A 27,945-nucleotide genomic window follows, 5' to 3' on the forward strand; every position below is an offset into this window, starting at 1 on the left:
TTTCTATGGCTGGCCATGCTTTCGACCTGGCTACTCCTACCCCGGTCAACGGCCCTGCACACCCCACAGCAACTTGCCCAAGCCTCCCCATTTCTCCTTCACCCAAATCCATATAGTTGATGTTCTGAAAGAATTGCAAAATCTGGACAACTATAAATCAGCTGGGCTAGACAATCTGGACCCTCGCTTTCTAAAATTATCCTTCGCAATTATTGCAACTCCTATTCCTAGCCGGTTCAACCTCTCTTATCATCTGAGATCCCCAAAGATTGGAAAGCTGCCGTGGTCATCCCCCTCTTCAAAGGGGGAGACACTCTAGACCCAAACTTTTACAGACCTATATCTATCCTACCCTGCCTTTCTAAGGTCTTCAAAAGCCAAGTTAACAAACAGATCACCAACCATTTTGAATCCCACCCTACCTTCTCCGCTATGCAATCTGGTTTCCGAGCTGGTCAGGGTTGCACCTCAGCCACGCTCAAGGTCCTAAACGATATCATAACTGCCATCGATAAAAGACAATACTGTGCAGCCATATTCATTGACCTGGCCAAGGCTTTCGACTCTGTCAATCACTATATTCTTATCGGCAGACTCAACAACCTTAGTTTCTGCCTCGCCTGGTTCACCAACTACTTCTCAGACAGAGTTCAGTGGGTCATGTTGTCCTGACCTCTGGCATTCTCTATGGGGGTGCCACAGGGTTCAATTCTTGGGCCGACTCTTTTCTCTGTATACATCAATGATGTCGCTCTTGCTGCTGGTGATTCTCTGATCCACCTCTACACAGACGACACCATTCTGTATACTTCTGGACCCTTCTTTGGATACTGTGTTAACTAACCTCCAGACGAGCTTTAATGCCATACAACTCTCCTTCCATGGCCTCCAACTGCTTTTAAATGCAAGTAAAACTAAATGCATGCTCTTCAACCGATCGCTGCCCGCACCTGCCCGCCCGTCCAGCATCACTACTCTGGACGGTTTTGACTTAAAATATGTGACCAACTACAAATACCTAGGTGTCTGGTTAGACTGTAACCTCTCCTTCCAGACTCACATTAAGCATCTCCAATCAAAAATTAAATATTGAATCGGCTTCCTATTTTGCAACAAAGCATCCTTCACTCATGCTGCCAAACATACCCTTGTACTATCCTACCGATCCTTGATTTCGGCAATGTCATTTACAAAAGAGCCTCCAACACTCTACTCAGCAAAAAGAAAGATATACCTGCTAGAGCGTGTGCTACGGGTAGGTGCTGCTATGTTGACCAGTGAGCTGAGATAAGGCGGTGCTTTACCTCGCAAAGACTTATAGATGACCTGGAGCCAGTGGGTTTGGCGACGAATATGAAGCGAGGGCCAGCCAACGAGAGCATACAGGTCGCAATGGTGGATAGTATATGGGGCTTTGGTGACAAAACAGATGGCACTGTGATAGACTGCATCCAATTTGATGAGTAGAGTAGAAAGAGGAGGAAGGGAAGCGCTACTAAGCTACACAATAGTATATTTTGGTAGACAGAAGGTGCTCTTTTGTAAAAGGGGTGAATTGGTCATCAAAAAGAAAGGAGGACCAAGGCACTCTTCATATAATGAATTAAAATGCCTTTATTTGTATGGCATGTTCAATAGAAACAAAGTTTTACAAATCTGACACGTTTCAGCTGCATGGCCTTCGTCAGGAAGTACAAACAAATAATACAATGTCCTCTATTGAACAGCTTTTCCAATTAGCCCTAATTTGAAGAGGGAGAACACTATAATAGAGCAATCATGAACAACAACAGTGTCAGGACCCGGTTACGAACCCAGGTCTCCGGAGTGAGAAACAGTCACTTAACCAACTGAGCCACGAATAGTCGGCAGAACCCAGAAGATGAGGCAGACACAGCAGTACTTGAGACTGTGTATTTAATGAAGTAAAAAGTGAAGTTCTTCAGGAAAACATGTAACTCCACAACCTCAAAAGGAATTCCACAAGAACAAAGGTAATCCTCCAAGACAAAAAGGTAAATCCACAAGGTGGAAGGTATAGCACAAAAAGCCTCAAAAGATACTCAAAAACAAACAAACAAGAACAAAAAACAGAATTCCACAAGAGAGTCCACCGGGATCAACAAGAGTTCACAGAGTACTAGGGCTGGGTGCTAACATACAAACACAAAGCAAAGAACTGAGGAAAACAAAGGGTTTAAATACAATCAGGGGAAACGAGGCACATGTGCAAATAATAATGGGGATTAAGGGAAAACAAAAGGTCAAAAGGCACAATGGGGGCATCTAGTGACCAAAAACCGGAACAACCCTGGCCAAATCCTGACAAACAGTCTACACATAGCTGGGGGCAATTGAGCAAAATGTCCACTAGAAGACAGCAAATGAACCTATCACGAACCTACAGGAAGGGTGAGAAATCCAGGTTCGTGATAGGTCCATTTGTTGTCATCTAGTGGCCATTTTGCTCAATTGCCCTCAGCTATTTTTAGACTGTTGTTGTTCATGTTTGCTGTGTTCTAGTGTACTATGGAATATATTGCTTTCTTATTCTTGACACTTCTCCCAGTCATATCTAAGTCTTCTGATACTTCTAGCTTGGAGTTCTCTTTTTTTGACAACATAGCTACAGTATTTCACTTTTTAATGTGTTTAATAGTATTGCTTACTAGGTGTGTCCAATCAATTTTGTAACCACTCCCTCTTCAATTACTTCACCACTACGGCCTATTTATTGCCTTACCTTCATAATCTTACCTCATTTGCACACACTGTATATAGATGTTTTATATTGTTGTTTGTGTCGCACTGCTTTGCTTTATCTTGGCCAGGTCGAAGTTGTAAATGAGAACTTGTTCTCAACTGGCCTTCCTGGTTAAATAAAGGTGAAAAAAAAGTTTATGGATGTGTCCCTGCAACCATAAAGGTCCTCAATGATGTCACCATTGCCCTTGATTCTAAGCAATATTGTGCTGCTATTTTTATTGACTTGGCAAAAGCCTTTGATACGGTAGACCATTCCATAATATAAAGGTCAGGACTCTGACTGGGCCACTCCAGAAGGCGTATTTTCTGTGTTTTGGGTAGTTGCCCTGTTGCATTACCCAACTTCCGTTGATCTTCAATTGGTGAAGAGAGAGCCTAACATTCTCCTGCAAAATGTCTTGATAAACTTCGGAATTCATTTTTCCGTCGATGATAGCAAGCTGGCCAGGACCTGAGGCAGCAAAGCAACCCCAAACCATGATGCTCCCTCCGCAATACTTTACAGTTGAGGTCTTGATGTTGGTGTGCTGTGCCATTTTTTTCTCCACATATAGTAGGATACATCTTTGGCTTTAATTCTGCTGCAGCCACGCCAGCGCACGTGGGGATGAATTTAGCGCGCTTGACATGCCTCGCGCCCGGTGCCAGATCACATTGAGAGACGCGCTTAAAATCAACTACACACACTGCAACAAAAAGCCGAGTAAACGTTGAAGTCAGTTGAGATAGACCACCGGTAAGTTGCTAACTAACGGACATGCCATACCTGAGGCGCACATTATATATGTTTGTAAACGGAAAGGGCTAGGCCTACTACATAAGTGAAATTCAAAGTAGTTTACGTTAGCAAATTAGCCTTATGATGATATAATGATTGACTTAACAAAGTTCAGGCCAAAGTTGTCTGCGTGTCTTTGTGTAGCCTAGAGAGTATATGGCGGTGCCTGGTGATGTCAGAGGAAGAGGCCTGTCTGGGCTCCCCAATATGAATGGAGAAGAGGAGGAGGAGGAAGAATCACATGAGGTGAGAGCAACAGTGAACACACACACATGTCATGTGTGCTATACAAACTACAAACAATGGGCCAAGGCAGATTAAGATAATGTGTGTGTGTCCCCAGGTGTTGCTGAGTGTGTTTGCCCAGCATGGGCAGTTGGGGTTGTGTTTCTATGACAGCAGAGACTTCACTCTGCACTACATGCCTGACACCTCAGACAACCACGAGCTCCAACTGTTGGCCAGAGGTATATACTTAAGTTAAACGCACATACACTTACACACACTAACCAGAGGTAGTCAGTACACACCTAAACTACTAACTGACCCAAACACATTTCTCCGTCCCCCTGTCCCTCTCCCCCCGGTCCCCCCTCTCCTCCTCCCTCCCCCTGGTCCCCTTCTCCCCTGTCTCCTTCTCCTCCCCCTCCCCCTGTTCTCTTCTTCCCCTCTCCTTCCACCTGTCCCCGGTTCCCTGACTCTGCCCGCTCCCTCTCTCAGTGATCCAGGAGGTGAGCCCTCATGTGATCATTACCAGTGCTAAGCAGGAACGCTGCATGGTCCAGTTCATGCAGGGACTGGGTGAGGAGGAGCACCGCACAGGGAGGACTGGGGAAGGGAAAACTTTAGGCTGGCTGGGGAGGGGTGATGGTTAAGGTGGAGGGTAAAGGTTCATGCTAAAAAATCATTATACATTTGCACTTTCTCCCCCTTTCTCACTTTATCTGCTTGCCCTTCTATCGCTCTCTCTCAAGCTCTCTTCTATCTCTAACTCTCTTCTTTTTCACTCTCTTCTATCCCCCTCTCTCTTTCTGACTCCCTCTCTCCTCCCTGCTTCCAGGAGCCAACCCAGACTACAGGCCTGAGGTGGTGACCTATCCCTATGTGGACTTTGGTAAGAACAGCTGCCTTGCCTGTGGTAATACACTAGGTATTGTTCTCAGTGTAACTTTTGAACATCAATAGTCAAGTTTTCAGTTACAGATTCTCTCTCTCTCCCTCCCTCTTTTTACCACAGGTCTGGAGGTCAGTAAGCAGAGGCTGTTGTCTGCCCATTTTCCCTTCCTTCCTCCCGCCGTCTCCGAGAGAGAGAGAATCTCCTACCTCTCCTCCTGCATCTCCTTCTCCTCCCCCCTCATGGTGAGTTCTCCTCCCCCCTCATGGTGAGTTCTCCTCCCCCCTCATGGTGAGTTCTCCTCCCCCCTCATGGTGAGTTCTCCTCCCCTCTCATGGTGAGTTCTCCTCCCCTCTCATGGTGAGTTCTCCTCCCCTCTCATGGTGAGTTCTCCTCCCCTCTCATGGTGAGTTCTCCTCCCCTCTCATGGTGAGTTCTCCTCCCCTCTCATGGTGAGTTCTCCTCTCTCCTCATGGTGAGTTCTCCCCCTTGTTCCAGGAAAATAACCACACACTGACATTTGAGATTAAATTGAAAATGTTGTGTGTGTGTTTACTTGTGTGTGTGTCCTAGCTGCGGTCAGTAGGTGCGTTGCTGAAGTGTCTGGACAAGAGGAGAGTGGGAGTGGAGCTAGAGGACAGCAGTATGGGAGTCCCCATCTTACAGTTCCACACCTACACACTGTAAGACACACACATACAGAGAGATCAGGTCAGTTGTGTATAGGTATTGTGGTTGAATGTTTTTTTCACATCTGAATTTCATTCCTCTTACAGGAAAGACGTAGTGTACGTGGACCAGGATACTTACAGGTCAGTCCCCCTGGACACACACACACACACACACACACACACACACACACACACACACACACACACACACACACACACACTCTCTCTCTCTCTGCCATGTTTGTTGTGTGTTCCAGTGTGCTGCAGATCTTCAAGTCGGAGCTGCACCCCTCTGTGTACAAGCTGCAGTCTGGGGAGAAGGAAGGGCTCAGTCTCTATGGTAACACACATTATGGGAAGTTAATTTTCTGATGTGATGTCAGTACATTGTCACACTCGCATTATGAGAAGCGGTGATCTCTCAGTCATGTTTTCTGTAGTGATGATGTCATGGGTGTTTGTGTCTCTGTTTCAGGGATACTGAATCACTGCAGGTGCAAGTTTGGCTCCAAACTGCTTCGGTGAGGAAAACCTGTTCTCATGGTTGAACTGTCAGAAACCAACCCACACACAGATTATATCTGAGAAACATAATCAATACCTCAGTACCTGTTTATGGTGCGTAGTCATAATCTCTATCCCTCCTTGTTCTGCTAGATGTTGGTTATTGTGAAATCCTCTCTCTCTCTCAGCCAGTGGTTTCTGAGGCCTACTCGTGACCTGGCGGTGTTGAACAGGAGACAGGAAGTTGTGAGATTCTTCTCCTGTCCACGCAACTCTGACTCCCTAAACACTTTGCAGTCCTCCCTACGCAACATCAGGAACATCCCGGTAACCATGACCTGTGAACATTACCCCTCAGCGCCATGCAGGCCTCAGTCTGCAACATCAGTGATGAGTATGAATTTTCTGTAATAAAGAGTATTATTTCTCCTGTTGTAGACTCTCCTGCGTTCGATGTCTCTGTCTCACACCAAAGTCTCTGACTGGCAGGGTCTCTACAAGGTAGGAGTTCTACGGCCATTTATCTATATGAATAGCATGTCTGTATGTGTATTAGACAAGCTACGGTGCATTGTGAATAGTGTGTGTGTCTGTGTTGTAGACAGTGTATAGTGCGGTGTGTATCAGGGACACAGTGCGCTCCCTGCCTCAGTCCATCCAACTCTTCCAGGAGATCAGTGAGGGATTCTCAGATGACCTTTACTACATCGCCTCGCTCATCAGCAGAGTGGTGGGACACACAGTACACACATCAGGTGCAGCTCAGCTCCCATGTTCTGAATGTCAATGTGTTTCATTCTCATTTTATTCTGTGATTTGTGTCTTGTATAGGTGGACTTTGAGGGCAGTTTAGCAGAAAACCGTTTCACTGTCAAACCCAATGTGGACCCTGCTATAGATGAGAGTGAGTGTTCATAACATTAGGGAATGATAAAGGTTAGGGTTATGTTTGTTGAAGGTTAGGGTTATGTTTGTTGAAGGTTAGGGTTATGTTTGTTGAAGGTTAGGGTTATGTTTGTTGAAGGTTAGGGTTATGTTTGTTGAAGGTTAGGGTTATGTTTGTTGAAGGTTAGGGTTATGTTTGTTGAAGGTTAGGGTTATGTTTGTTGAAGGTTAGGGTTATGTTTGTTGAAGGTTAGGGTTATGTTTGTTGAAGGTTAGGGTTATGTTTGTTGAAGGTTAGGGTTATGTTAGTTGAAGGTTAGGGTTATGTTAGCTGAAGGTTAGTGGTAGCTGATGGTTAATTTAAAGTGAAGGTTAGGGTAATCTTACTCACCTCTGTCTGCTTTCTTTGCCAGAGAAGAGGAGGATGATGGGACTGTCTGACTTCCTGACGGACGTGGCTCGCAGAGAGCTGGAGCACCTGGACACCCGCATCCCCTCCTGCTGCGTCATCTACATCCCCCTGGTCTGACATCTACTACTACTGTTTGTCTACATCCCCTTGGTCTGACAGCTACTATTACTGTCTGTCTACATCCCCCTGATCTGACATCAATCATGGGTTCACCCATTCCTGGTTTACATGCTAACAAGGATGCTAAATGCTAAACAAATACATCTAAAGTGTACCTTGCTGACTGTCAGGATCAACAGGATGCCAATGCTTTCTAAATATCCATAAAATGAGGTTAAATTGTAATCTGGATGTCCTATCCTATCAACATAATTTATTTATCTCTTTCTCAGATAGGGTTCCTGCTCTCGGTCCCTCGGTTGACCAGCATGGTGGAGAAAGAGGACTTTGAGATAGAGGGCCTTGACTTCATGGTGCGTGTATGATACATGTGTATGATTGCTCCCACTGTGAGTGTGAGTTTATGATGTGTGTATGTTCTCACTGTGTGTGTTTTAGTTTCTGTCTGAGGAGCGTCTGCACTACCGCAGTCAGAGAACCAAGGAGCTAGATGACCTGCTGGGAGACTTACACTGTGACACCAAAGGTCAGGCTGTCAGCCCTCCCCTCTCTTTCTCTCGCTCCTCTTCTCTCGTCTCTCTGTCCTCTCTAAAATGGGGACACACATAATCCAGAAAAATAAATATCAGAACAAGCAATGTCAGAGACCGGGAATATAAATATATATACCACGGGGTTGGTGGCACCTTAATTGGGGAGAACGGGCTCATGTTAATGAATTGGAATGGTAGCAAACAAATCAAACATGTGCAGAATACAACAGGTACAGTGAAAGAACTGAGACCTTACCATGAAATGCTTACTGTCAAGCCCTTAACCAACAGGTACAGTGAAAGAAATAAGACCTTACCATGAAATGCTTACTGTCAAGCCCTTAACCAACAGGTACAGTGAAAGAAATAAGACCTTACCATGAAATGCTTACTGTCAAGCCCTTAACCAACAGGTACAGTGAAAGAAATAAGACCTTACCATGAAATGCTTACTGTCAAGCCCTTAACCAACAGGTACAGTGAAAGAACTGAGACCTTACCATGAAATGCTTACTGTCAAGCCCTTAACCAACAGTACAGTGAAAGAAATAAGAGCTAAGAAAATATTTACTAAATAATCTAAAGTAAAAAATGTAATAAAAAGTAACACAATAAAATTACATAACAATAACGAGGGTATATATACAGGGGGTACCGGTACCAAGTCAATGTGCGTTGGTACCAGTGGCGATTTTAGCATGTAAATCTTGGTGGGGTGAAAAAAACAATTGTGGGATGCATGCCAGCAAAGCCACTATACAACACGACACTCAACAATACATTAATTGCACTATAATGGTGACAAACGGTGCCCAACAACTGTTAGGGCCTCCATAAAGCTGTCCCAACAGAAGAATCCCAACAGCAGTCCCAACATCTTTCCACTGCTACACCTGGCTATCAGCGGAGACTTGTCTGTCAGCGAAACAGTTAATTCAGCCTCATTTACTGCCTTTAAAAAAACATAGCAGATATGTAACCTTTATTTAACTAGGCAAGTCAGTTAAGAACAAATTCTTATTTACAATCACGGCCAGATGGGATACAGCCTGGAAATGGCTGACTTGTTTAAACAAATGTGGTTTCTACTAACAATTGAGATGTACAAACTATGGCATAAGGGGACGACATGTGAATAATAGGCAATCCGTAATTTTGATTAAGACATTCATGAGCAAGCTAGGACGGACGTAGTCAATATAACTATTTGTTCAGCAACAGAACTCAGAACACGGGCCGTTCTTAGTGTTCTCCCTGTACACCAAGTCAAAGCTGTAGGATAAATAAAGAGGGCATATAAGCAGACAATGAAAGGTCTTACAATATTCAATGATTACATTTCTAAAAAACAGGTTATAGGCTACATGTGCACCGTCAAGTCAGAACAAAATTAAGTGAAAATAGACCAAATTATTTGGGTGAGGCACATGGGCTGCTAATGTCTTACTACACAACATACACTTAGTATTACTTTCTTAGCTACAGTATACATATCTCCCTGGCATATTACATCATTTATGCAGCAGCATACAAGACATTTTAGGACTCACCTTGTTGTGCTGTGCTCACTTGAACAGGAAGGTGGCGCGGCGGTCCTTTGTGTGCAGATGTTGTCATCAGTCTGGCATTCTCTGGATTTATGGTGCTTTCAAGACAACTGGGACTATAGGAAAAGGAGATCCGAACAGGCCCCTATTAATATCGCAGGGATGAAGTGGAGCGGGTCGAGAGTTTTAAGTTCCTTGGTGTCCACATCACCAACAAACTATCATGGTCCAAACTCACCAAGACAGTTGTGAAGAGGGCACGACAACACCTTTTCCCCCTCAGGAGAATGAAAAGATTTAGCATGGGTCCCCAGATCCTCAAAAAGTTCTAAAGCTGCATTCTGACTGGTTGCATCACCACCTGGTATAGCAACTGCTCGGCATCTGACCATAAGGCTCTACAGAGGGTAGTGCGTACGGCCTTGTACATCATTGGGCCAATCTTCCTGACATCTAGGACCTATATACTAGGTGGTGTCAGAGGAAGGCCCAAAAAATTGTCAAAGACTCCGGTCCCACCCAAGTCATAGTCTGTTCTCCCTGCTACCACATGGCAAGTGGTACTGGGGCCCCAAGTCTAGGACCAAAAGGCTCCTTAACAGCTTCTACACCCAAGCCATAAGACTGCTATTATTAACAATTAATCAAATAACCACCTGGACTATTTACATTGACCCCCCCTTTGTTTTTGTTTTTACACGGCTGCTACTCGCTGTTTATTATCTATGCATAGACACTTTACAAATGACCTCGACTAACCTGTATCCCCGCACGTTGACTCGGTACCGGTACCCCCTGTATATAGCCTCGTTATTGTTATGTAATTTTCTTATTATCTTTAAGATTTTTTATATTTTTTACATTAGTTTATTTAGTAAATATTTTCTTAACTCTATTTCTTGAACTGCAGTGTTGGTTAAGGGCTTGTTGTTTTCAGTGCATGTGACAAATACAATTTGATTTGATCCAATATGATTACGTAGTACCAGTCTTGGACGAAATCAAACCAGGACGAGAAGCTAGTAACGCTAGCTAGCTATGCTAACTGATGTTGCAGTGCGTGCGCGTTCTCATCCTACAGTTACAAATAACATAAACTCTTTTAAAAATATTAAGGAGCAGTCTGCCTTTTAATTTCATCTTCCTTTGATTAGATATCTCCTAACTTTTGCCTCACATGGAGACTATAACTGTAGCCTATTGGCACTTTGATGACTTATGATTGGCCAACAACAAGCTATACGCACCAATCTCCACTCTTCTGAAAAGCATGACCAGCAGCATAAATTATACAATTTCTGTCTTGTCTCTCTGCTGCAGCAGTCGCGTTCTGATATTTACAGGCCCTTCCGGACCAGTCAGTTAAAATTACACGTACCCAAGACCTGTGACAATCATATGAGATCCGACCCAGACCCGTGACGTTATTTCAGGATTCAGGATCCGTACCTGCTCAGGTCCCGGATCGGGTATTCGGGTACAGGTTGACCCGTGAAGATCTCTAGGGTACAACCGAAGAAACCCTTTTGGAAAAAAAGTAGACCATACTTTCTACATGTCTGAATCTCTCTCTCTCTCTCTCTCAGACATGGAGACAGCAGTTATGACACAGCTGCAGACCACAGTGCTGGGGAGAAGCGCCTGTCTGTACAAGGTGTGCGTCTTTAAGCGGTATCTCTGTGTGCACACTTATCTTTTTGTGGGATTATGCTACATGTGTGTGTGGTGTGTAGGTTCTGGATCTGAGTGCTGAGCTGGACTGTCTGATGGCACTGAGCCATGCCTCCCAGGAGTATGGATACACTACCCCCACTCTGGCCAACCACCACAGGATAACACTCAGACAGGCCAGGTACGCACACTCAGACCCCATTCCAGCTGGCTAGACGCCTGTATGAACCCTAGAGTATCCAGGGAGGCGGTTAGAGAGGCAGATAAGGGTTGTTGTTGCTCAGATCTCCCTTTCTCTCACTCTCTCAGACACCCTCTGTTGGAGTTGTGTTCTCCTATGTTTGTGTCTAACTCCTTCCTGAGTTCTGAGACTAGTGGACGGGTCAAGATCATCACCGGGCCCAACTCATCTGGCAAGAGCATCTACCTCAAACAGGCAAGGACACACACACACTCACTCACACACACAGAAAGTGTCAAAGACAGATACAATTCTTGAGTTGTTTCAGGATAGATTGTTTCCTCTTCCTTGTGATTGGCTGGGTCAGGTGGGTCTGATTGTGTTCATGGCTCTGATTGGTTCTGACGTGCCAGCAAAGGAGGCAGAGATTGGTCTGGTGGACGGAATCTTCACACGCATGCAGAGCAGAGAATCTGTGTCTGTAGGACTCAGCACCTTCATGATAGATCTCAACCAGGTACACACACACACTACACACACACATACACACTATGCCAATGGTGGAAAAAGTACCATATTGTCATAATTGGGTAAAAGTAAATATACCTTAATAGAACATGACTCCAGTGAAAGTCAGAGAGAGAGAGAGAGAGAATTAGAGGGAGCATGCTTAAATTCACACAGGACACCATATAAGACAGGAGAATTACACCAGATATAACAGACTGACCCTAGCCCCCCCGGCACATAGACTATTGCAGTATAGATACTGGAGGTTGAGATGGGGGGGGGGCGCAACCAGGCAGGATATAAATACTACTTGAGTAATGAGTTATAAAAGTATTTGGTTTTAAATGTACTTAAGTATTAAAATGACATGTAATTGCTAAAATATACTTAAAGATCAAGATGCACTATTCATAAATCGCTCTGCCATTTCTTGGATGCAAATATCCAAATAGTTTGCCAAACTTCAGTTTATGTGACAAAACAAGCAGTCATTGTGTAGAGAATCATTGTATCATCTAAACCGCTGTGAAATATATTTTCCGTAACCAAAACGATTGTATATTCAGCTTTTTGAAGCTGGTGTACAAAACCAAAAGTGAAAGACGCAAAAACAAACTTAAGAATGCGAAGCATAGAAATAGCCCACATACAACAGATCTATCGCTTCCTAGACTTGCTTTCAATGGAAATGAAAGATCTATAACTCACAATTCTATGTGAATTTGGTCAGGTCAAGCAAAAAAATTACATTATGTATCAAAAGTAAAAGTATAAGTAATTTCAAATTCCTTATATTATGCAAACCAGACGGCACAATTATTATTATTTATTTTTTAACATTGATAGCCAGAGGCACACTCCAACACTCAGACATCATTTACAAACAAAGTATGTGTGTTTAGTGAGTCCGCCAGATCAGAGGCAGTATGTAGGCAGGGAAGTTCTCTTGATAAGTGTTTATTTTACTATTTTCCTGTCTTGCTAATAATTTAAAATGTAACAAGTACTTTTGGGTGTCCAGGAAAATTTATGGGAGTAAAAATTACATTATTTTCATTAGGAATGTAGTGGAGTGATGTTTTCACAAATATAAATAGTTAAGTACAGATACCCCCCCAAAAAACTACTTAAGTAGTACTTTAAAGTATTTTTACTTAAATACTTTACACCACTGCACTACAGACACGCATGCATTTACCTATTCTCAGTGTGTCATACATGTATGTGTTTATGTCTGTGCTACAGATGGCTCATGCTCTGAACCACAGCAGCGGTCACTCACTGGTCCTGATTGATGAGTTTGGGAAAGGAACTAACACGGTGAGAGAGAGGGAAAGAGGGATGAAACACGTGAGACATGAAAGGAGGGATGGAGGAGAAAGGTCTCTCTTACACTGCCCAGTTATTTGCCTTTCTTTGGGTCTTTCTATGTTTCAGTTTCAATGTGGGTCCAAGTAAACTGTTTCTCACCAGGTGGATGGGCTTTCCCTTCTGGCGGCATCTATCTCTCATTGGCTGAAAAGAGTTCCAGCCGAGGTTCCTCACATTCTATTGGCCACTAACTTCCACAGTCTGCTACAGCTGGGTCTCCTACCCTCCTCAGGCCTGCTGTCACTACTGGTACTGTGTGTGTGTGTGTGTGTGTCCCTTTCAGTATGTAAGGCTGGGATTTGTTGGGGAAAAACTCTTTAAAAAGTGTATCGTCTGCCCTAAGCATGCCCTGGACTGAATCCCAGCCTTGATTTGTGTGTGTGTGTGTAGACTCTGGAGACAGCGGTGGATGGGGATGAATTGGTGTTTCTGTACCAGCTGAAGGAGGGGATCTGTCGCTCCAGCTACGCAGCTAACATCGCTACACTGGCAGGCCTTCCCCCCAGCCTCGTACAGAGAGGAGTGGAGGTACGCTACACCACACACAGACTAGCATAGCTGTGGGAAGTAGGGGTGCTGCAGCACTCCCTGAAAAATCTGAAGATTTTATTTTATATATAGAGTGTATTCGGAAAGTATTCAGACCTTGACTTTTTCCACGTTTTGTTACATTACAGCCTTAAATACACACAATACCCCACAATGACAAAGCGAAAACAGCTTTTTTGAAACATTTTTGCACATTTATTACAAATAAAAAACATACCTTATTTACATAAGTATTCAGACGCTTTTGCTATGAGACTCGAAATTGAGCTCGGGCACATCCTGTTTCCATTTGTTGAAAAGAAAAATGCTATTGCAACCTATTTGCAACAAGGAATTGAGACCAAAAGCTCAAGAGAAGTTAAGTGTTTAATACCAAGGATACAGTCAGCTGAGTGCATACATTTAGAAAGTTCACAAAACATTTTGTACTCTTCCCTCCTTTTGGTCCCCACCCTCTTGCAGTTGTCACCTCCCCAGCTATACATTTTATAACCCCAATGAGTTTCCCTGTTTTCCCCTGTGGAATCTCCATGGTGCTCACTTTGTTTAGCTAGACGTCAGAATCACACCCCGTCCATCTTCATTGTCCTGGGCCTGACCCTGCTATTTGACACTAGGCAATTTATTCTTATCTGATTAGGTCAACCTTTCTAAATGAGCATCCACACAGTTTCATGGCCTAAACTCCATTAATACTCACAGTAATCATTCACTAAACAGGATACAAACTATATTTCTTTTTCTCCACAAGTAGTGCACTCCATCTTTAATAGTTCTGTATTAACAGACTGATATAGCATCTGTAATGCAGCCAAAAATATTTTTCCTACACCCATCAAATATATTTAACAATTTTATTTCTACCAAATATTAATATATAACGCAGCCCCCATACTCCCAAACTACTTCCTGTGTCTATGCACACAAGTACAATAAGGCATCACATTTTTTTCAACAGAAATGCAAACTAAGAGTAAGTTATGTATGTACGTTTGTGTAGGTATCTGAACTGTACAGAACAGGAAAGACCATTAAACGCATCGACCGACCATCTACAGAGGAGCAGGCAAACAAGTAAGTCACACAATCACAGTGAACACACACACACAAAGTCAAATCAAATGTTATTGGCCGAATACAACAGGTGTAGACAGTGTAATGCTTACTGACGAGCCCATTCCCAACAGTACAGAGTTAGAATAAGACAAATATTTCCTCAATAAATAGGAAATAGTAACACAATAACAACAATAATGAGGGTAAATATGAGGAGTACCTGTACTGGGTCAATGTGCAGGTGAGACTAAAGCCAGATTTTACATTTAAATAATTTGAGATAAAAGAATGCATGTAAATGTGAACATGAATGAATGAATGAATGCCTCCACTTCAGTTTATGCTTAATGTTTTTTCTTGCACTGTAACCAATGATTTATGAATCGATGTCCTCATTGTGGTTTTACACGTTATTAGAATAGTTATGAAATATTGTTATATTTGGTAACACTTGCTTATTTTCCCTCGACAACAACCCCATTAATGCATTGAACGGATGTGGGTGGATCAATGTCTACATAAGGTTGCTAATTATAAACATTCACAAACGCTCTGAGGAAGGCCTTGAAGTCGATACGTAAAGTTATTAAAGAGCAGTGATACTATCAAGATCAGTGTGCTGGTTTCTTCTTTTTCTCATCTTATTCAGCTGTTACCATTCACCTGCAACAAAGATGGCTCAGATGAACATTTAAATACGTTATTCTGCCTGCAATACATACACACAATCACCCACAGGTGTTTTCTTTGTGTGTGTGTCCCTGTCAGGTGTGTTTGTGTGGTGAAGAAGTTTCTGTGTGTGAACCTTGAGGACCAGAGTGTGGATCTGCAGCGCTACATGAAGGAGGAGCTGCTTCCCTCTGGAGGAGACCTGCTCTAACAGCGAACGCTACTGTTGTCTGTCTAACAGCGAACGCTACTGTTGTCTGTCTAACAGCGAACGCTACTGTTGTCTGTCTAACAGCGAACGCTACTGTTGTCTGTCTAACAGCGAACGCTACTGTTGTCTGTCTAACAGCGAACGCTACTGTTGTCTGTCTAACAGCGAACGCTACTGTTGTCTGTCTAACAGCGAACGCTACTGTTGTCTGTCTAACAGCGAACGCTACTGTTGTCTGTCTAACAGCAACGCTACTGTTGTCTGTCTAACAGCAACGCTACTGTTGTCTGTCTAACAGCAACGCTACTGTTGTCTGTCTAACAGCAACGCTACTGTTGTCTGTCTAACAGCAACGCTACTGTTGTCTGTCTAACAGCAACGCTACTGTTGTCTGTCTAACAGCAACGCTACTGTTGTCTGTCTAACAGCAACGCTACTGTTGTCTGTCTAACAGCAACGCTACTGTTGTCTGTCTAACAGCAACGCTACTGTTGTCTGTCTAACAGCAACGCTACGGTTGTTGTCTGTCTAACAGCAACGCTACTGTTGTCTGTCTAACAGCAACGCTACTGTTGTCTGTCTAACAGCAACGGTTGTCTGTCTAACAGCAACGCTACTGTTGTCTGTCTAACAGCAACGCTACTGTTGTCTGTCTAACAGCAACGCTACTGTTGTCTGTCTAACAGCAACGCTACTGTTGTCTGTCTAACAGCAACGCTACTGTTGTCTGTCTAACAGCAACGCTACTGTTGTCTGTCTAACAGCAACGCTACTGTTGTCTGTCTAACAGCAACGCTACTGTTGTCTGTCTAACAGCAACGCTACTGTTGTCTGTCTAACAGCAACGCTACTGTTGTCTGTCTAACAGCAACGCTACTGTTGTCTGTCTAACAGCAACGCTACTGTTGTCTGTCTAACAGCAACGCTACTGTTGTCTGTCTAACAGCAACGCTACTGTTGTCTGTCTAACAGCAACGCTACTGTTGTCTGTCTAACAGCAACGCTACTGTTGTCTGTCTAACAGCAACAGCAACGCTACTGTTGTCTGTCTAACAGCAACGCTACTGTTGTCTGTCTAACAGCAACGCTACGGTTGTCTGTCTAACAGCAACGCGCTACGGTTGTCTGTCTAACAGCAACGCTACGGTTGTCTGTCTAACAGCAACGCTACGGTTGTCTGTCTAACAGCAACGCTACGGTTGTCTGTCTAACAGCAACGCTACGGTTGTCTGTCTAACAGCAACGCTACGGTTGTCTGTCTAACAGCAAAGCTACGGTTGTCTGTCTAACAGCAACGCTACGGTTGTCTGTCTAACAGCAACGCTACGGTTGTCTGTCTAACAGCAACGCTACGGTTGTCTGTCTAACAGCAACGCTACGGTTGTCTGTCTAACAGCAACGCTACTGTATACCAGTATGATCTCAGCTTCACTGACTGTAGGAGGAAGTTGCCCCAAGATGCTGATGGTTTTAGAGGGGGTAAGATGATCCTAGATCTGTGCCTATGGGTCTGAAAGATTGACGCACACTACTTTAGGATTTACCATAACAGTAAAGTCAATGGGAGATACTGTAGTATTCTCTATGGAAATATTTAGGTTTGGAGGAGAACATAAAAGTAATTTTGACGTGTTTAAAATATCCCAACCAAGATTGAGGACAATGTAAATTCGTATTATGTTGTTCAGTTACAATTCAGAATGTTCAATAAATATGATTGGATTTTATTTTCTGTCTCCTTTTTTAGTTTATGCCAACAACAGAATGAGAAAATTACATTTATTCAAAATTGAATTCCATAAAACCATCTAACCAATTTTTCCCAAGCCCAGAGATAGCTTCTAATGGTTGAACATGAGACTTTCGCCTCAATCTGGCACATCCACATATGTTAATTACTGTCCATATTCCTTCACAAATAAACACAGAATATTAACAGAATTAAGTAATAAATGTGTGCTGCTGGGGACTTTATGGTGCATGGTGGTTATTGTAGTCTGTTGAAGGTGAGGATCATGGTTATTGTAGTCAGGGAGAGGAGTGTGTTGAGGGGTAGTGTGTGTCCGGTGTTGCAGAAGTGTGTGTCGCAGCAGTGCCTGGTCATCATGTAGATGGTTGTGTTGGAGAAGAGCTCCACATTGGTCACCAGCTCACACTCCTTCGCCTTGACACAGCCCAGCAACTTAACTTCCAACACATCACCTACAGAAACACACACACAGTTAACACACATAGACACTGTCAACACACTAATATGCTCTGCTTCACACTTCTCTGCCAAAAATCCACAAAACCCAGCACCGTAATGTCCCACACACAGCCCCCACTCACACACACAGCACCCGCCGGCCATGTCTATCCATGTGACCCACCTGCCTTCCCTCGGCCAGTGTAGCACTTCTCCCCGATATTGCAGTTGGTTTTGGTGGTGTAGCAGGCATCCCAGAAGCCCAGGTCACAGCGGAAACACTGCAGAGGCCCCTCCTCCCGTTGCTCCTCCTGATCATCCTCATCTGGGACCACAGGGTAATATCATATACAGTACACTCTCACACAGGGACATAATCGCTACAAGTCATGAGTGTTTTATTGATAGAATTGATCATTTAAGGTCGAAGGCTGCTCCTGACGGAGACAACATTACATTAATGAAAAAAGATTGAAGGTTTATTTTTATTGTGACCCTCTTTGGCAAATAATATGAAAGGTGGGCAAGATCGCATAGTCACACACAGTGTGTACGACTCTTATTCTCAGTGGTGTAACATACTTGAAGTAAAAATACCTAAAATTACTACTTCAGTAGTTTTGGGGGGTATCTGTACTTTACTATTTATGACAACTTTTACTTCACTACATTCCTAAAGAAAATGATGTACTTTTTACTCCGTACATTTTCCCTGACACCCGGATAAATGTAGGGCAGGAAAATGGTCTAATTCACAAACTTATCAAGAGAACATCCCTGGTCATCCCTACTGATTCTGATCTGGTAAACACAGGTTTCATTTGTAAATGATGTCTGAGTGTTGGAGTGTGCCCCTGGCTATCTGTAAATAAATAAAAATAAGAAAAGGGTGCCGTCTTTGCTTTATAAGGAATTTGAAATTATTTAAACTTTTACTTTTGATACTTAAGTATATTTTAGCAATTACATGTACTTTTGATACTTAAGTATATTGAAAAACATACTTTTAGACTTTTAATCAAGTATTATACTGGGTGACTTTCACTTTTAATTGAGTCATTTTATATTAAGGGATCTTAACTTTTACTCAAGTATGACAATTGGGTACTTTTTCCACCACTGCTTATTCTGAGTTTTCTGAAGCTTATTCTTGAGGCACACACATAATCAATTATCTAATCAAAATGACACTGCACAAGGGGCCCTGCCAGTGTCTGTAGTATTTTCCTATCATGAAAACATTATTTCCTTGCCAGAAACCTTACTTTTTGGTTAACCTTGGTGAGATTTTAAGGCCATACTCTCACCTGATGGGTCACTATCTTACTCACATCCAAGGTAGCTCACGGCATCTTTGGCGTCTATAGTAGACTGCAGAAGACGGCGTCTATAGTAGACTGCAGAAGACGGCGTCTATAGTAGACTGCAGAAGACGGCGTCTATAGTAGACTGCAGAAGACGGCGTCTATAGTAGACTGCAGAAGACGGCGTCTATAGTAGACTGCAGAAGACGGCGTCTATAGTAGACTGCAGAAGACGGCGTCTATAGTAGACTGCAGAAGACGGCGTCTATAGTAGACTGCAGAAGACGGCGTCTATAGTAGACTGCAGAAGACTATAGTAGACTGCAGAAGACGGCGTCTATAGTAGACTGCAGAAGACGGCGTCTATAGTAGACTGCAGAAGTAGACTGCAGAAGACGGCGTCTATAGTAGACTGCAGAAGACTATAGTAGCAGAAGAGTCTATAGTAGACTGCAGAAGACGGCGTCTATAGTAGTGCAGAAGACTGCTATAGTAGACTGCAGAAGACGGCGTCTATAGTAGACTGCAGCGTCTATAGTAGACTGCAGAAGACGGCGTCTATAGTAGACTGCAGAAGACGGCGTCTATAGTAGACTGCAGAAGACGGCGTCTATAGTAGACTGCAGAAGACGGCGTCTATAGTAGACTGCAGAAGACGGCGTCTATAGTAGACTGCAGAAGACGGCGTCTATAGTAGACTGCAGAAGACGGGCTATAGTAGACTCGCCTATAGTAGACTGCAGAAGACGGCGCCTATAGTAGACTGACTATAGTAGACTGCAGAAGACGGCGCCTATAGTAGACTGCAGAAGACGGCGTCTATAGTAGACTGCAGATAGTAGACTGCAGAAGACGGCGTCTATAGTAGACTGCAGAAGACGGCGTCTATAGTAGACTGCAGAAGACGGCGTCTATAGTAGACTGCAGAAGACGGCGTCTATAGTAGACTGCAGAAGACGGCGTCTATAGTAGACTGCAGAAGACGGCGTCTAGACTGCAGAAGACGGCGTCTATAGTAGACTGCAGAAGACGCGTCGTCTATAGTAGACTGCAGAAGACCGCGTCTATAGTAGACTGCAGAAGACCGCGTCTATAGTAGACTGCAGAAGACCGCGTCTATAGTAGACTGCAGAAGACCGCGTCTATAGTAGACTGCAGAAGACTGCGTCTGTAGAGCACCCAGATGTTACAGTAAGAGGGGAAACTAAAGTAGTTTAGTCAGGTAACGTTCTTAGGTAGCTGAGTCTTGTGTTCATCAGCCAGCAGCATACCACAATGCATCCCTCTACTGAAAAGCATTAATGGTGGATGAGGTAAGTTTGTAAAGCACTTTGAGCACCTACAGTAGGTGGAAATTAGGTTTAGGTGGTAAGTCTAAACCTATGTACAAATTTGGGTTAGACTTACTGCTTATAGCTAGTCCAGCTATACTGTTGCTCCATTACAACCTGGCATGGCCATCCACCTCTGGTGGGAGCAGCTCCTAGTGCTAATCCAAACCCTGAGTTTCAGTGATGTTCCTAATCTCTGGTCATCAGCCTCTCTCATTCTGTTAGCTTGTTAGCCCCTGCCAGCTCAGGTGAACACTAATTGGCTAGAGGGTTGTGTGTGCACAAACTCACCAACTAAAACTAGGAAGTATTTCATCCAGTGTTATATCACAGTGCTATATCACTGGGTTGGAACAAAGACCTGCATGCACACACCAGGACTACAGTGGACCTAACGATTACTATATGGATTACAATAGCTTCCTAAAACTAATTCCAGTAAATCCCATACCAGTGGAGGCTGGTGGGAGGAGCTATTGGAGGACGGGCTCATTGTGATGGAATCAATGGATTGGTATCAAACATATTAAAACCATGTTTTACTCTGTTCCATTCCATTCCTCCTATAGCTCATCCCACCAGCCTCCTCTGTCCCAAACATAGAGTCACCCAACTCAACCTCAACTTAACGCTCTTCCAGTAATTATCTTCTCTTCCAGTAATCATCCCAAACATAGAGTCATCCAACCCAACCTTTTTTCAGTAAAAAAAGCGCAACTACCTTCAGGAGAGCGACTGCAGGACTGGTGGAGGTGTTTAAAGACATGAAATGCCCATCCTCTTCAATCAGAACAATCCCAGTATTTGTATAAAACTGATACTGACATATTTGTATGACAGAATATAATTATTTTCGTAGTGAATATGTTCATGGAGGCTCTGTGTAGCTACAATGTCATGTTTATGTTCTTATTGACGTTATGTATGCTTTATGAACACACATTTAAAATATATATATATATATTTTATGTGCTATAGCAGTTTGAGTTTTTTATTTTATGTATTTAACAAGGCAAGTCAGTTAAAAACAAATTCTTATTACAATGACCCTGGTCTGTAGTTGGTGTTAAACAACATCAGGAAATATATATAATATAATTCTATGATTATAATATTTCAATTTGATGTCCCTCACATTCTGTGTGAAAAACTTCACATCCCATACCTAAAGTATAGCCTACCTAAATACTATGACCCAGAGCAGAGAAAGATCAATTCATCTCGATTTACCTGCAGAAGCTGTTAACATCGCCAGGGCAAAAACACAGAGCATCAATCCCCTCATTTCAGAAATAAATCCTTCAAACTATCCAGAGAAGGGCCAGTTGAGACCACAAAATGAGGAGTGTCCCTGAGGAAGTCAATGAGCTCCATTGTGACTGTAGGAGCAGGCACCCCTGTAGCTAGAATTGGATTAAGACGCATTATACCTGTCTATTCTCACAGACCAATCACTGTTGTTGTCAGAGGCAGCACTGCGCAGTGGGCCAGCCATCCGGAGCAGAGAGGTAAAGACAGAGGCTCTCTATAAGCTGTCTAAATATATATATACAGTATATAGGTAGCTCTGATCCGGAGCATGTTATTGCAGTAGTGGAAAAAGTACCCAATTGTCATACTTGAGTAAAAGTAAAGATACCGTAATACAAAATGACGTGAGTAAAAGTCACCCAGTAAAATATTACTTGAGTATCAAAAGTAAAATGTAATTGCTCAATTATACTTAAATATCAAAAGTATAAATAATTTCATATTCCTTATAATAAGCAAACCAGATGGCATAATTTTCTTGTTTTTTTTTAATAGTCAGGTCACACTGCTAAATAGTAAAGTAAAGTATAGATACCCCCTAAAATGACTTCATTTGTACTTTAAAGTATTTTTTACTTAAGTAATTTACACAACTGTGTTATTGTAAAGCTAAGACATTTAGTTAACCAATCAACTCAGACAAAGATCTGTCTGTAACTAGTCTGGGCTACTTTGACTAGTTACTATTCACTAGCTCATGAAAATATCTGCACTTCCCCCATATTAAACTAACACAGTAGCGTCATCAGAGAGAAAGTTTTTTGAGAGAGAGCTGTTGGATTCTTAGAAATGCTCCTTATGTGGGATCTAAATACTTATTTGATTTAACCCTTATTTTGACAGGGAGTCATGCTGAGACCAGGGTTTATTTTACAGATGAGCCGTGTAATTTCAAAAATACACTGAAAAGCAAAAAAAGATTAAAGTTACAAAGGAAAGACCAGGTGGAGAGGATTAGATTCTCTCACAGGGCCGCTGGAAAAAGACTGTTACACTTCATTATTTCATGAACATGTTTAAACACCTCAAAGGGAATAATGAGATGTCCTAAATCAACAATGAGGGTTAGATGACTAATGGACATCTGTACTTGACTGAATGGTCTACCACATGAAAGGGGGCACTATTAAAATCCTACTTTATGTGAAGGTGTTGTTGCTGTGGGTCCCAGATGTCCCAGGTGCTGTTGCTGTGGGTCACATATGTCCCAGGTGTTGTTGCTGTGGGTCCGAGATGTTGTTGCTGTGGGTCCAGGTGTTGTTGCTGTGGGTCCAGGTGTTGTTGCTGTGGGTCCCAGATGTTGTTGCTGTGGGTCCCAGATGTTGTTGCTGTGGGTCCCAGGTGTTGTTGCTGTGGGTCCCAGGTGTTGTTGCTGTGGGTCCCAGGTGTTGTTGCTGTGGGTCCCAGGTGTTGTTGCTGTGGGTCCCAGATGTCCCAGGTGTTGTTGCTGTGGGTCACAGGTGTCCCATGTGTTGTTGCTGTGAATCCCAGGTGCCCCAGGTGTTGTTGCTGTGCCAAGTTGAAACACTAACTTGAGATCCTGACTATCTACTGATCAATGGGATATTTTCACAAAGTTGTGATTTGCATGTTAGGATTCAGCACTCTGTCTCTGGTCCTGTAACTCCAGTAGGGTCTCCCTCCTCGGTAAAACGCACGTGTCTGACTCAGCGAGGAGTTAAGCAGCTTAGAGACAGTGCTCCCAGTCCCACAGTACTGATCCTGCATAAACTCTAATAAAATGTATGACTGACATTAGAGGGAAACTAAAACAACTGTCCTGTTTGTGGGATTGCGTAACACAGAGACAGACTGAGACAGTTAAACAAACCTAGGTAACAGCAAGAGGAGAAATACAATGCACAGGTTATCTCCATGTGGGACAGAGAGGGTGTGTGCTTGTGTTTGTGTGTTTTATGAGAGGCCATAGGTGGAGCATTGTAAGAGTAAGTGTTAGGGTCAGGCAGGGATTACATGTGAATTTAATCTGATGTTCAGGATTACAGTCCGGCAATCAAACACTGACTGACCACATAATTCAGCTGCTGCATTAAACTCACAAAAACACACACTTCCCAGTTTTAGCATAGTCAGAAGTGAGAAACCAAGTACTGGTCTATCCCTGGTAGTGTCACTGGTGGTGAACCGGGGCTAATGGGTGAGGTGTGAGAGGTTTATCATGTGTGAAAGCATGCATGTGGTTGTGTGTGTGTGTGTGTGTGTTGTGCCTGTGTCGTGTAGATGTGTCTGGCCGTGCAGGGCAAGGCAGTCTTGGCGTTCCTCACTAATCTCAATGGCATTATCCCAGCATGTGTCTGAACAACAGAGGAAATACTCTGCAGTCCTGAAATACCAATAAAAAACCCTTGGTCGGTTCCACAGTGTAATTGGAGGCTGGAGGAGAACACTCAGGACAATTAAATTCACCCCTCCCTCTCCCCCCTTCATCTCTCCCTCCTCCTCCCCCCTTTTACTGCATCTGCATCTGTGGGCTCTATTCAATTAAACCCAGTCTAACATCCTAATGGTTTTGTGTACCTTAAAGACCAAAGGTTTGCTGCATACACATCTAACTCAAGTAAAGAGTAAGCATGTAGACAGCAAACTATGAAAAGGCATTAACTTTGTTTTCATTGCTATGATTTCCGTCCATCTCTTGAACCAAGTTTGGGTGTGTGTAAACAGAAACCCTATAGGAGAACAGCCATGACAAACAGAGTCACTAATATTAGATAAAACTTTGAGTTACAGTTAAAACGACATCATGAATCAAAGTTCTCCAAAGCAGCCTGTTCCATAGTGGAATGTCTGGCCATATTTAGTGTGTGTACGTGCATCATTCAGGATGGCACCACAGTCACTGTCTGCAGTGGAATCCTCTCCTAAGCCCAAATACAGTCAAACACCCCTGAGAGAGACTTTACTACACAACAAGCTGACGTCACCTAGCCCTGTCTCCCCCTGGCCCTGCCCGTCCTGGAGGGGTAGAGAGAGATGCCCAACACACTCCACTGCATCTACAACCTATATAAACCACAGAGAGAGATAGAGAAATATGTGATGCATTTATTTAGAAAAGTGTGTACAGATGTGAGTACAGTAGTATCTCAGAGTTGGAGAATAGAGTGGATAGGGGAGCCTGTCTGAACGTTATAGTTGATCTCACTGGAGTTACAGGAGTCAGAGTACACAGAGGAGGGAGCTGGGGAGGGACAGGAGGAGGGGGGGTCCTGGTGGTGCAGGACTCTGGTCAGCAGGGTTGACCCCCCTTTACCCCCCACCTCTCTGACTCTCTCTTCACGCCCCTGTCCCTCCCCTGGTAGCAGTGAGCTCAGCGCCCCCACAGAGAGAAGGTTCAACTCTAACCCCTCCTGTCTAGGCACTCTGGGAGGCAGGGGGGGCGGGCACTCCTCAGGGAGAGGGGAGTGTCTGTCTGAGGGCTCTCTCTGGTTCCCCTGTTCCACATCCTCACAATCACGGTTCTCCTGGCGCCATTCTCTTGTTTTCTTGTGTTTGCGTTTCCCCTGCTCCTCAGGGTTCTCAAGGTTCTCACGCTCTCGGTTCTCACGGTCCCGGTTCTCATACAGCAAGGTTCCAGCACAGATGAAGATGAACAGGCCGATACCCATCACGACAGGGCCGAGCAGTTTCATTCGCTCGCTGTGGGAGCTGCCTCGCCCACCCACAGGGTTAGGGGTGGAGCTAGCATACCCGGCCACGGCCACAAACATTCCCACCATCACCACGACAACGCCTGCTAGTAGCCACGCCCCAGGAGGGGAGCGGAGGCGGAGTCTGACTTCGAGCTCTTCCTTCTGTTGCCGTGGGAAGCAGAGTGGGCAGGGCCATGTGGTTTGTGGGAAGGTTGTTTTAGGTGAGTGGGAGGAGTCTTGGGTGCAGACGGCATTGACCGCTCCACAGGACCCAGCTGCTGTCATCCTCTACCACAGACTGGATAGACAGAGGACAAGTACAGGAGAGAGAGAAGACGAGGACAGGAGAGAGAGAAGACGAGGACAGGAGAAAGAGAGAGAGGATGAGGACAGGAGAGAAAGCAAGGACAAAGACAGGATAGACACGGAGAGAAGAGAAGGACAGGAGAAAGAGGGAGAATGAAGACAGGAGAGAGAAAGAGGACGCGGACAGGAGTATGAGGACAGGAGAGAGTGAGAAGACGAGGACAGGAGAGAGGAGACGAGGACAGGAGAGAGAGGGAGGACGAGGACAGGAGAGAGAGGGAGGGAGGATGAGGACAGGAGAGACAGGGAGAGAGGGAAGACGAGGACAGGAGAGAGAGGGAGGATGAGGACAGGAGAAAGAGGGAGGGATGATGAGAACAGGAGAAAGGATGAGGACAGGACAGAGGTAGAGGACAGGACAGAGGACAGGAGAAAGAGGGAAGACGAGGACAGGGGAGAGAGAGGATGAGGACAGGAGAGAGAGAAAGAGGACAGGAGAGAGAGAAAGAGGACAGGAGAGAGAGGGAGGACGAGGACAGGAGAGAGAGGGAGGGAGGATGAGGACAGGAGAGACAGGGAGAGAGGGAAGACGAGGACAGGAGAGAGAGGGAGGATGAGGACAGGAGAAAGAGGGAGGGATGATGAGAACAGGAAAAAGGATGAGGACAGGACAGAGGTAGAGGACAGGACAGAGGACAGGAGAAAGAGGGAAGACGAGGACAGGGGAGAAAGAGGATGAGGACAGGGGAGAGAGGACGAGGACAGGAGAGAGAGGGGACGAGGACAGGAGAGAGAGGGGACGAGGACAGGAGAGAGAGGGGACGAGGACAGGAGAGAGAGGGGACGAGGACAGGAGAGAGAGAAGACGAGGACAGGAGAGAGAGAAGACGAGGACAGGAGAGAGAGAAGACGAGGACAGGAGAGAGAGAAGACGAGGACAGGAGAGAGAAGACGAGGACAGGAGAGAGAGGACGAGGACAGGAGAGAGAGGACGAGGACAGGAGAGAGAGGACGATGACAGGAGAAAAAAGGGAGGACGGGGACAGGAGAGGGAGGAAGGGAGAGAGGATGAGGACAGGACAGAGAGAGGATGAGGACAGGACAGAGAGAGGATGAGGACAGGACAGAGAGGTAATGGGGAAGAGAAAGGGGTTAAATCAGAGGAAGAGAAAAAAGACAGGGGGAAAAGGGTGGGGTGGAGTGAGAGGGATTGTTGAGAGTTGACTTTGTAAACAACAGGAAGTGACAGAGGTGATAAGAACCCCAGGAGTTAATGAAATGCAGTATGTGAGTCTCTCGTGCCCCCTTCTAAACTCCACGCTAGATTACCCTGTACACAAGCCCGTTCTCTGTAGCCTTCACATTTAAACTCGAACTAAATATTCCACAATAGCCTATGTAAATAATAAAATAAAGCACTGTCAAGACAGACATATCAATGGCGTCCAATTCTGACCTAAATTGATAATATATGGTCCAGTGGTAACTCTCAATTGACCAAGTCCCAAATGTAGCTTCTATTATATTTCACATAAAGTAATTTCGTCTGATTTGGTGCTTTCCTTGAACATAACATTCAATCACTTAAACAAAGAACATGAATGCAAAAAAACGAGACATTTAGTAAAGATTACAACAAGTTCAGAAATTGTAGATTTTACACATTATATAAATGACGGCAATAACATCGGTCAAAAACGTTAATCGAAGGGTTTGAACTTGTGCAACATTGTAGCAGACCCTCGACAACTTTTTTTCCGAGAGAGCGGAGTTGCGTTGTCCGATTCCGTATGAAATGTAACCGTAATCTTTTAATTTATGGTTATCTGTCGCTAAAGCCTTTCTGACATTGGGGATGTCTGAATAATGTTTTAAAAAGTAAGTCAACACTATTGACCAAATACAAACTAAAATTAACAAATAACACTTGCTTTTCATGTGCTGCGCTCTGATTTTTGAGAACGTCCCGATAATGGTTACTTGCCTCGATTTGGCTGTTGCTCGGTTGTGGACATTTCCGCGTCGCTCCTGCCGCTGACATATCTGGAACTATTTTCTCAACATGATGCCCGTTATTTATTTTGTCCCTAAATTAAATGGTCAGCGTTGACTCTTCAGCTCCCTCTTTAAAATGTTTTCCCGGAGTTTCACCCCTCAACCAGACTGCTTAACATCTGTCCAGCCTTGGTTTAAAGCGGCGAGTAGGCTACTACGGCGCATGCGAGATTTTGGTCCTCATAAATTCCCGATTACTAAATATGCCTAAATGTTTTAGTTGCCTTTTGACTTGACTCTATGCGCACA

General features: G+C 44.1%; 2 protein-coding genes across 8 annotated transcripts; one reads left to right on the top strand and one right to left on the bottom strand.

Annotated features, from left to right (window-relative positions):
- The first annotated feature begins 2,995 nt into the window (after positions 1-2,995).
- On the top strand, positions 2,996-16,063 carry msh5 (mutS homolog 5). 4 transcript variants are annotated; one of them, XM_046303358.1, is made up of 26 exons: positions 2,996-3,502; positions 3,660-3,790; positions 3,888-4,011; positions 4,265-4,345; positions 4,605-4,658; positions 4,782-4,903; positions 5,232-5,341; positions 5,435-5,470; positions 5,587-5,669; positions 5,805-5,850; positions 6,022-6,160; positions 6,272-6,334; positions 6,435-6,563; positions 6,665-6,737; positions 7,132-7,241; positions 7,523-7,603; positions 7,689-7,776; positions 10,917-10,984; positions 11,064-11,182; positions 11,311-11,437; positions 11,550-11,699; positions 12,938-13,012; positions 13,166-13,312; positions 13,454-13,591; positions 14,613-14,686; positions 15,437-16,063. In XM_046303358.1, exons 2-26 carry the CDS (start codon positions 3,701-3,703, stop codon positions 15,546-15,548), a joined length of 2,439 nt encoding a protein of 812 aa, XP_046159314.1. In that variant the 5' UTR covers positions 2,996-3,502; positions 3,660-3,700; the 3' UTR covers positions 15,549-16,063. The 4 variants fall into 4 exon arrangements, with proteins under 4 accessions (XP_046159314.1, XP_046159313.1, XP_046159315.1 ...); XM_046303357.1 differs by having other exon boundaries at positions 3,689-3,790; XM_046303359.1 differs by lacking the exon at positions 6,665-6,737 and having other exon boundaries at positions 3,689-3,790; positions 6,435-6,588.
- A 604-nt stretch (positions 16,064-16,667) lies between these two features.
- Positions 16,668-27,882, bottom strand: LOC123998286 (sperm acrosome membrane-associated protein 4-like). Of its 4 annotated transcripts, none has more exons than XR_006832249.1 (3): positions 22,821-23,010; positions 17,921-18,061; positions 16,668-17,750 (listed from the first exon to the last, which is right to left on the bottom strand). XR_006832249.1 is itself a non-coding variant. In XM_046303363.1 (3 exons), the coding sequence occupies exons 1-3, from the start codon at positions 27,654-27,656 to the stop codon at positions 17,536-17,538; spliced, it is 387 nt and encodes a 128-aa protein (XP_046159319.1). In that variant the 5' UTR covers positions 27,657-27,853; the 3' UTR covers positions 16,668-17,535. The 4 variants fall into 4 exon arrangements, 3 of the variants coding, with proteins under 3 accessions (XP_046159319.1, XP_046159318.1, XP_046159317.1); XM_046303363.1 differs by lacking the exon at positions 22,821-23,010 and adding an exon at positions 27,626-27,853; XM_046303362.1 differs by lacking the exon at positions 22,821-23,010 and adding an exon at positions 21,602-21,965.
- Positions 27,883-27,945: the final 63 nt, after the last annotated feature.

The sequence above is a fragment of the Oncorhynchus gorbuscha genome, linkage group LG15 (assembly GCF_021184085.1).
Source record: "Oncorhynchus gorbuscha isolate QuinsamMale2020 ecotype Even-year linkage group LG15, OgorEven_v1.0, whole genome shotgun sequence".
Classification (NCBI taxonomy): domain Eukaryota; kingdom Metazoa; phylum Chordata; class Actinopteri; order Salmoniformes; family Salmonidae; genus Oncorhynchus; species Oncorhynchus gorbuscha.

Bases quoted from the DNA above. Each gene is read 5' to 3' on its own strand.
- msh5 (XM_046303358.1), top strand. From the start codon at position 3,701: ATGGCGGTGCCTGGTGATGTCAGAGGAAGAGGCCTGTCTGGGCTCCCC. The intron at 5,851-6,021 runs GTGAGGAAAACC...TCTCTCTCTCAG, and splicing joins TTTGGCTCCAAACTGCTTCG to CCAGTGGTTTCTGAGGCCTA. The intron at 13,592-14,612 runs GTACGCTACACC...ACGTTTGTGTAG, and splicing joins TCGTACAGAGAGGAGTGGAG to GTATCTGAACTGTACAGAAC.
- LOC123998286 (XM_046303361.1), bottom strand. From the start codon at position 25,620: ATGACAGCAGCTGGGTCCTGTGGAGCGGTCAATGCCGTCTGCACCCAA.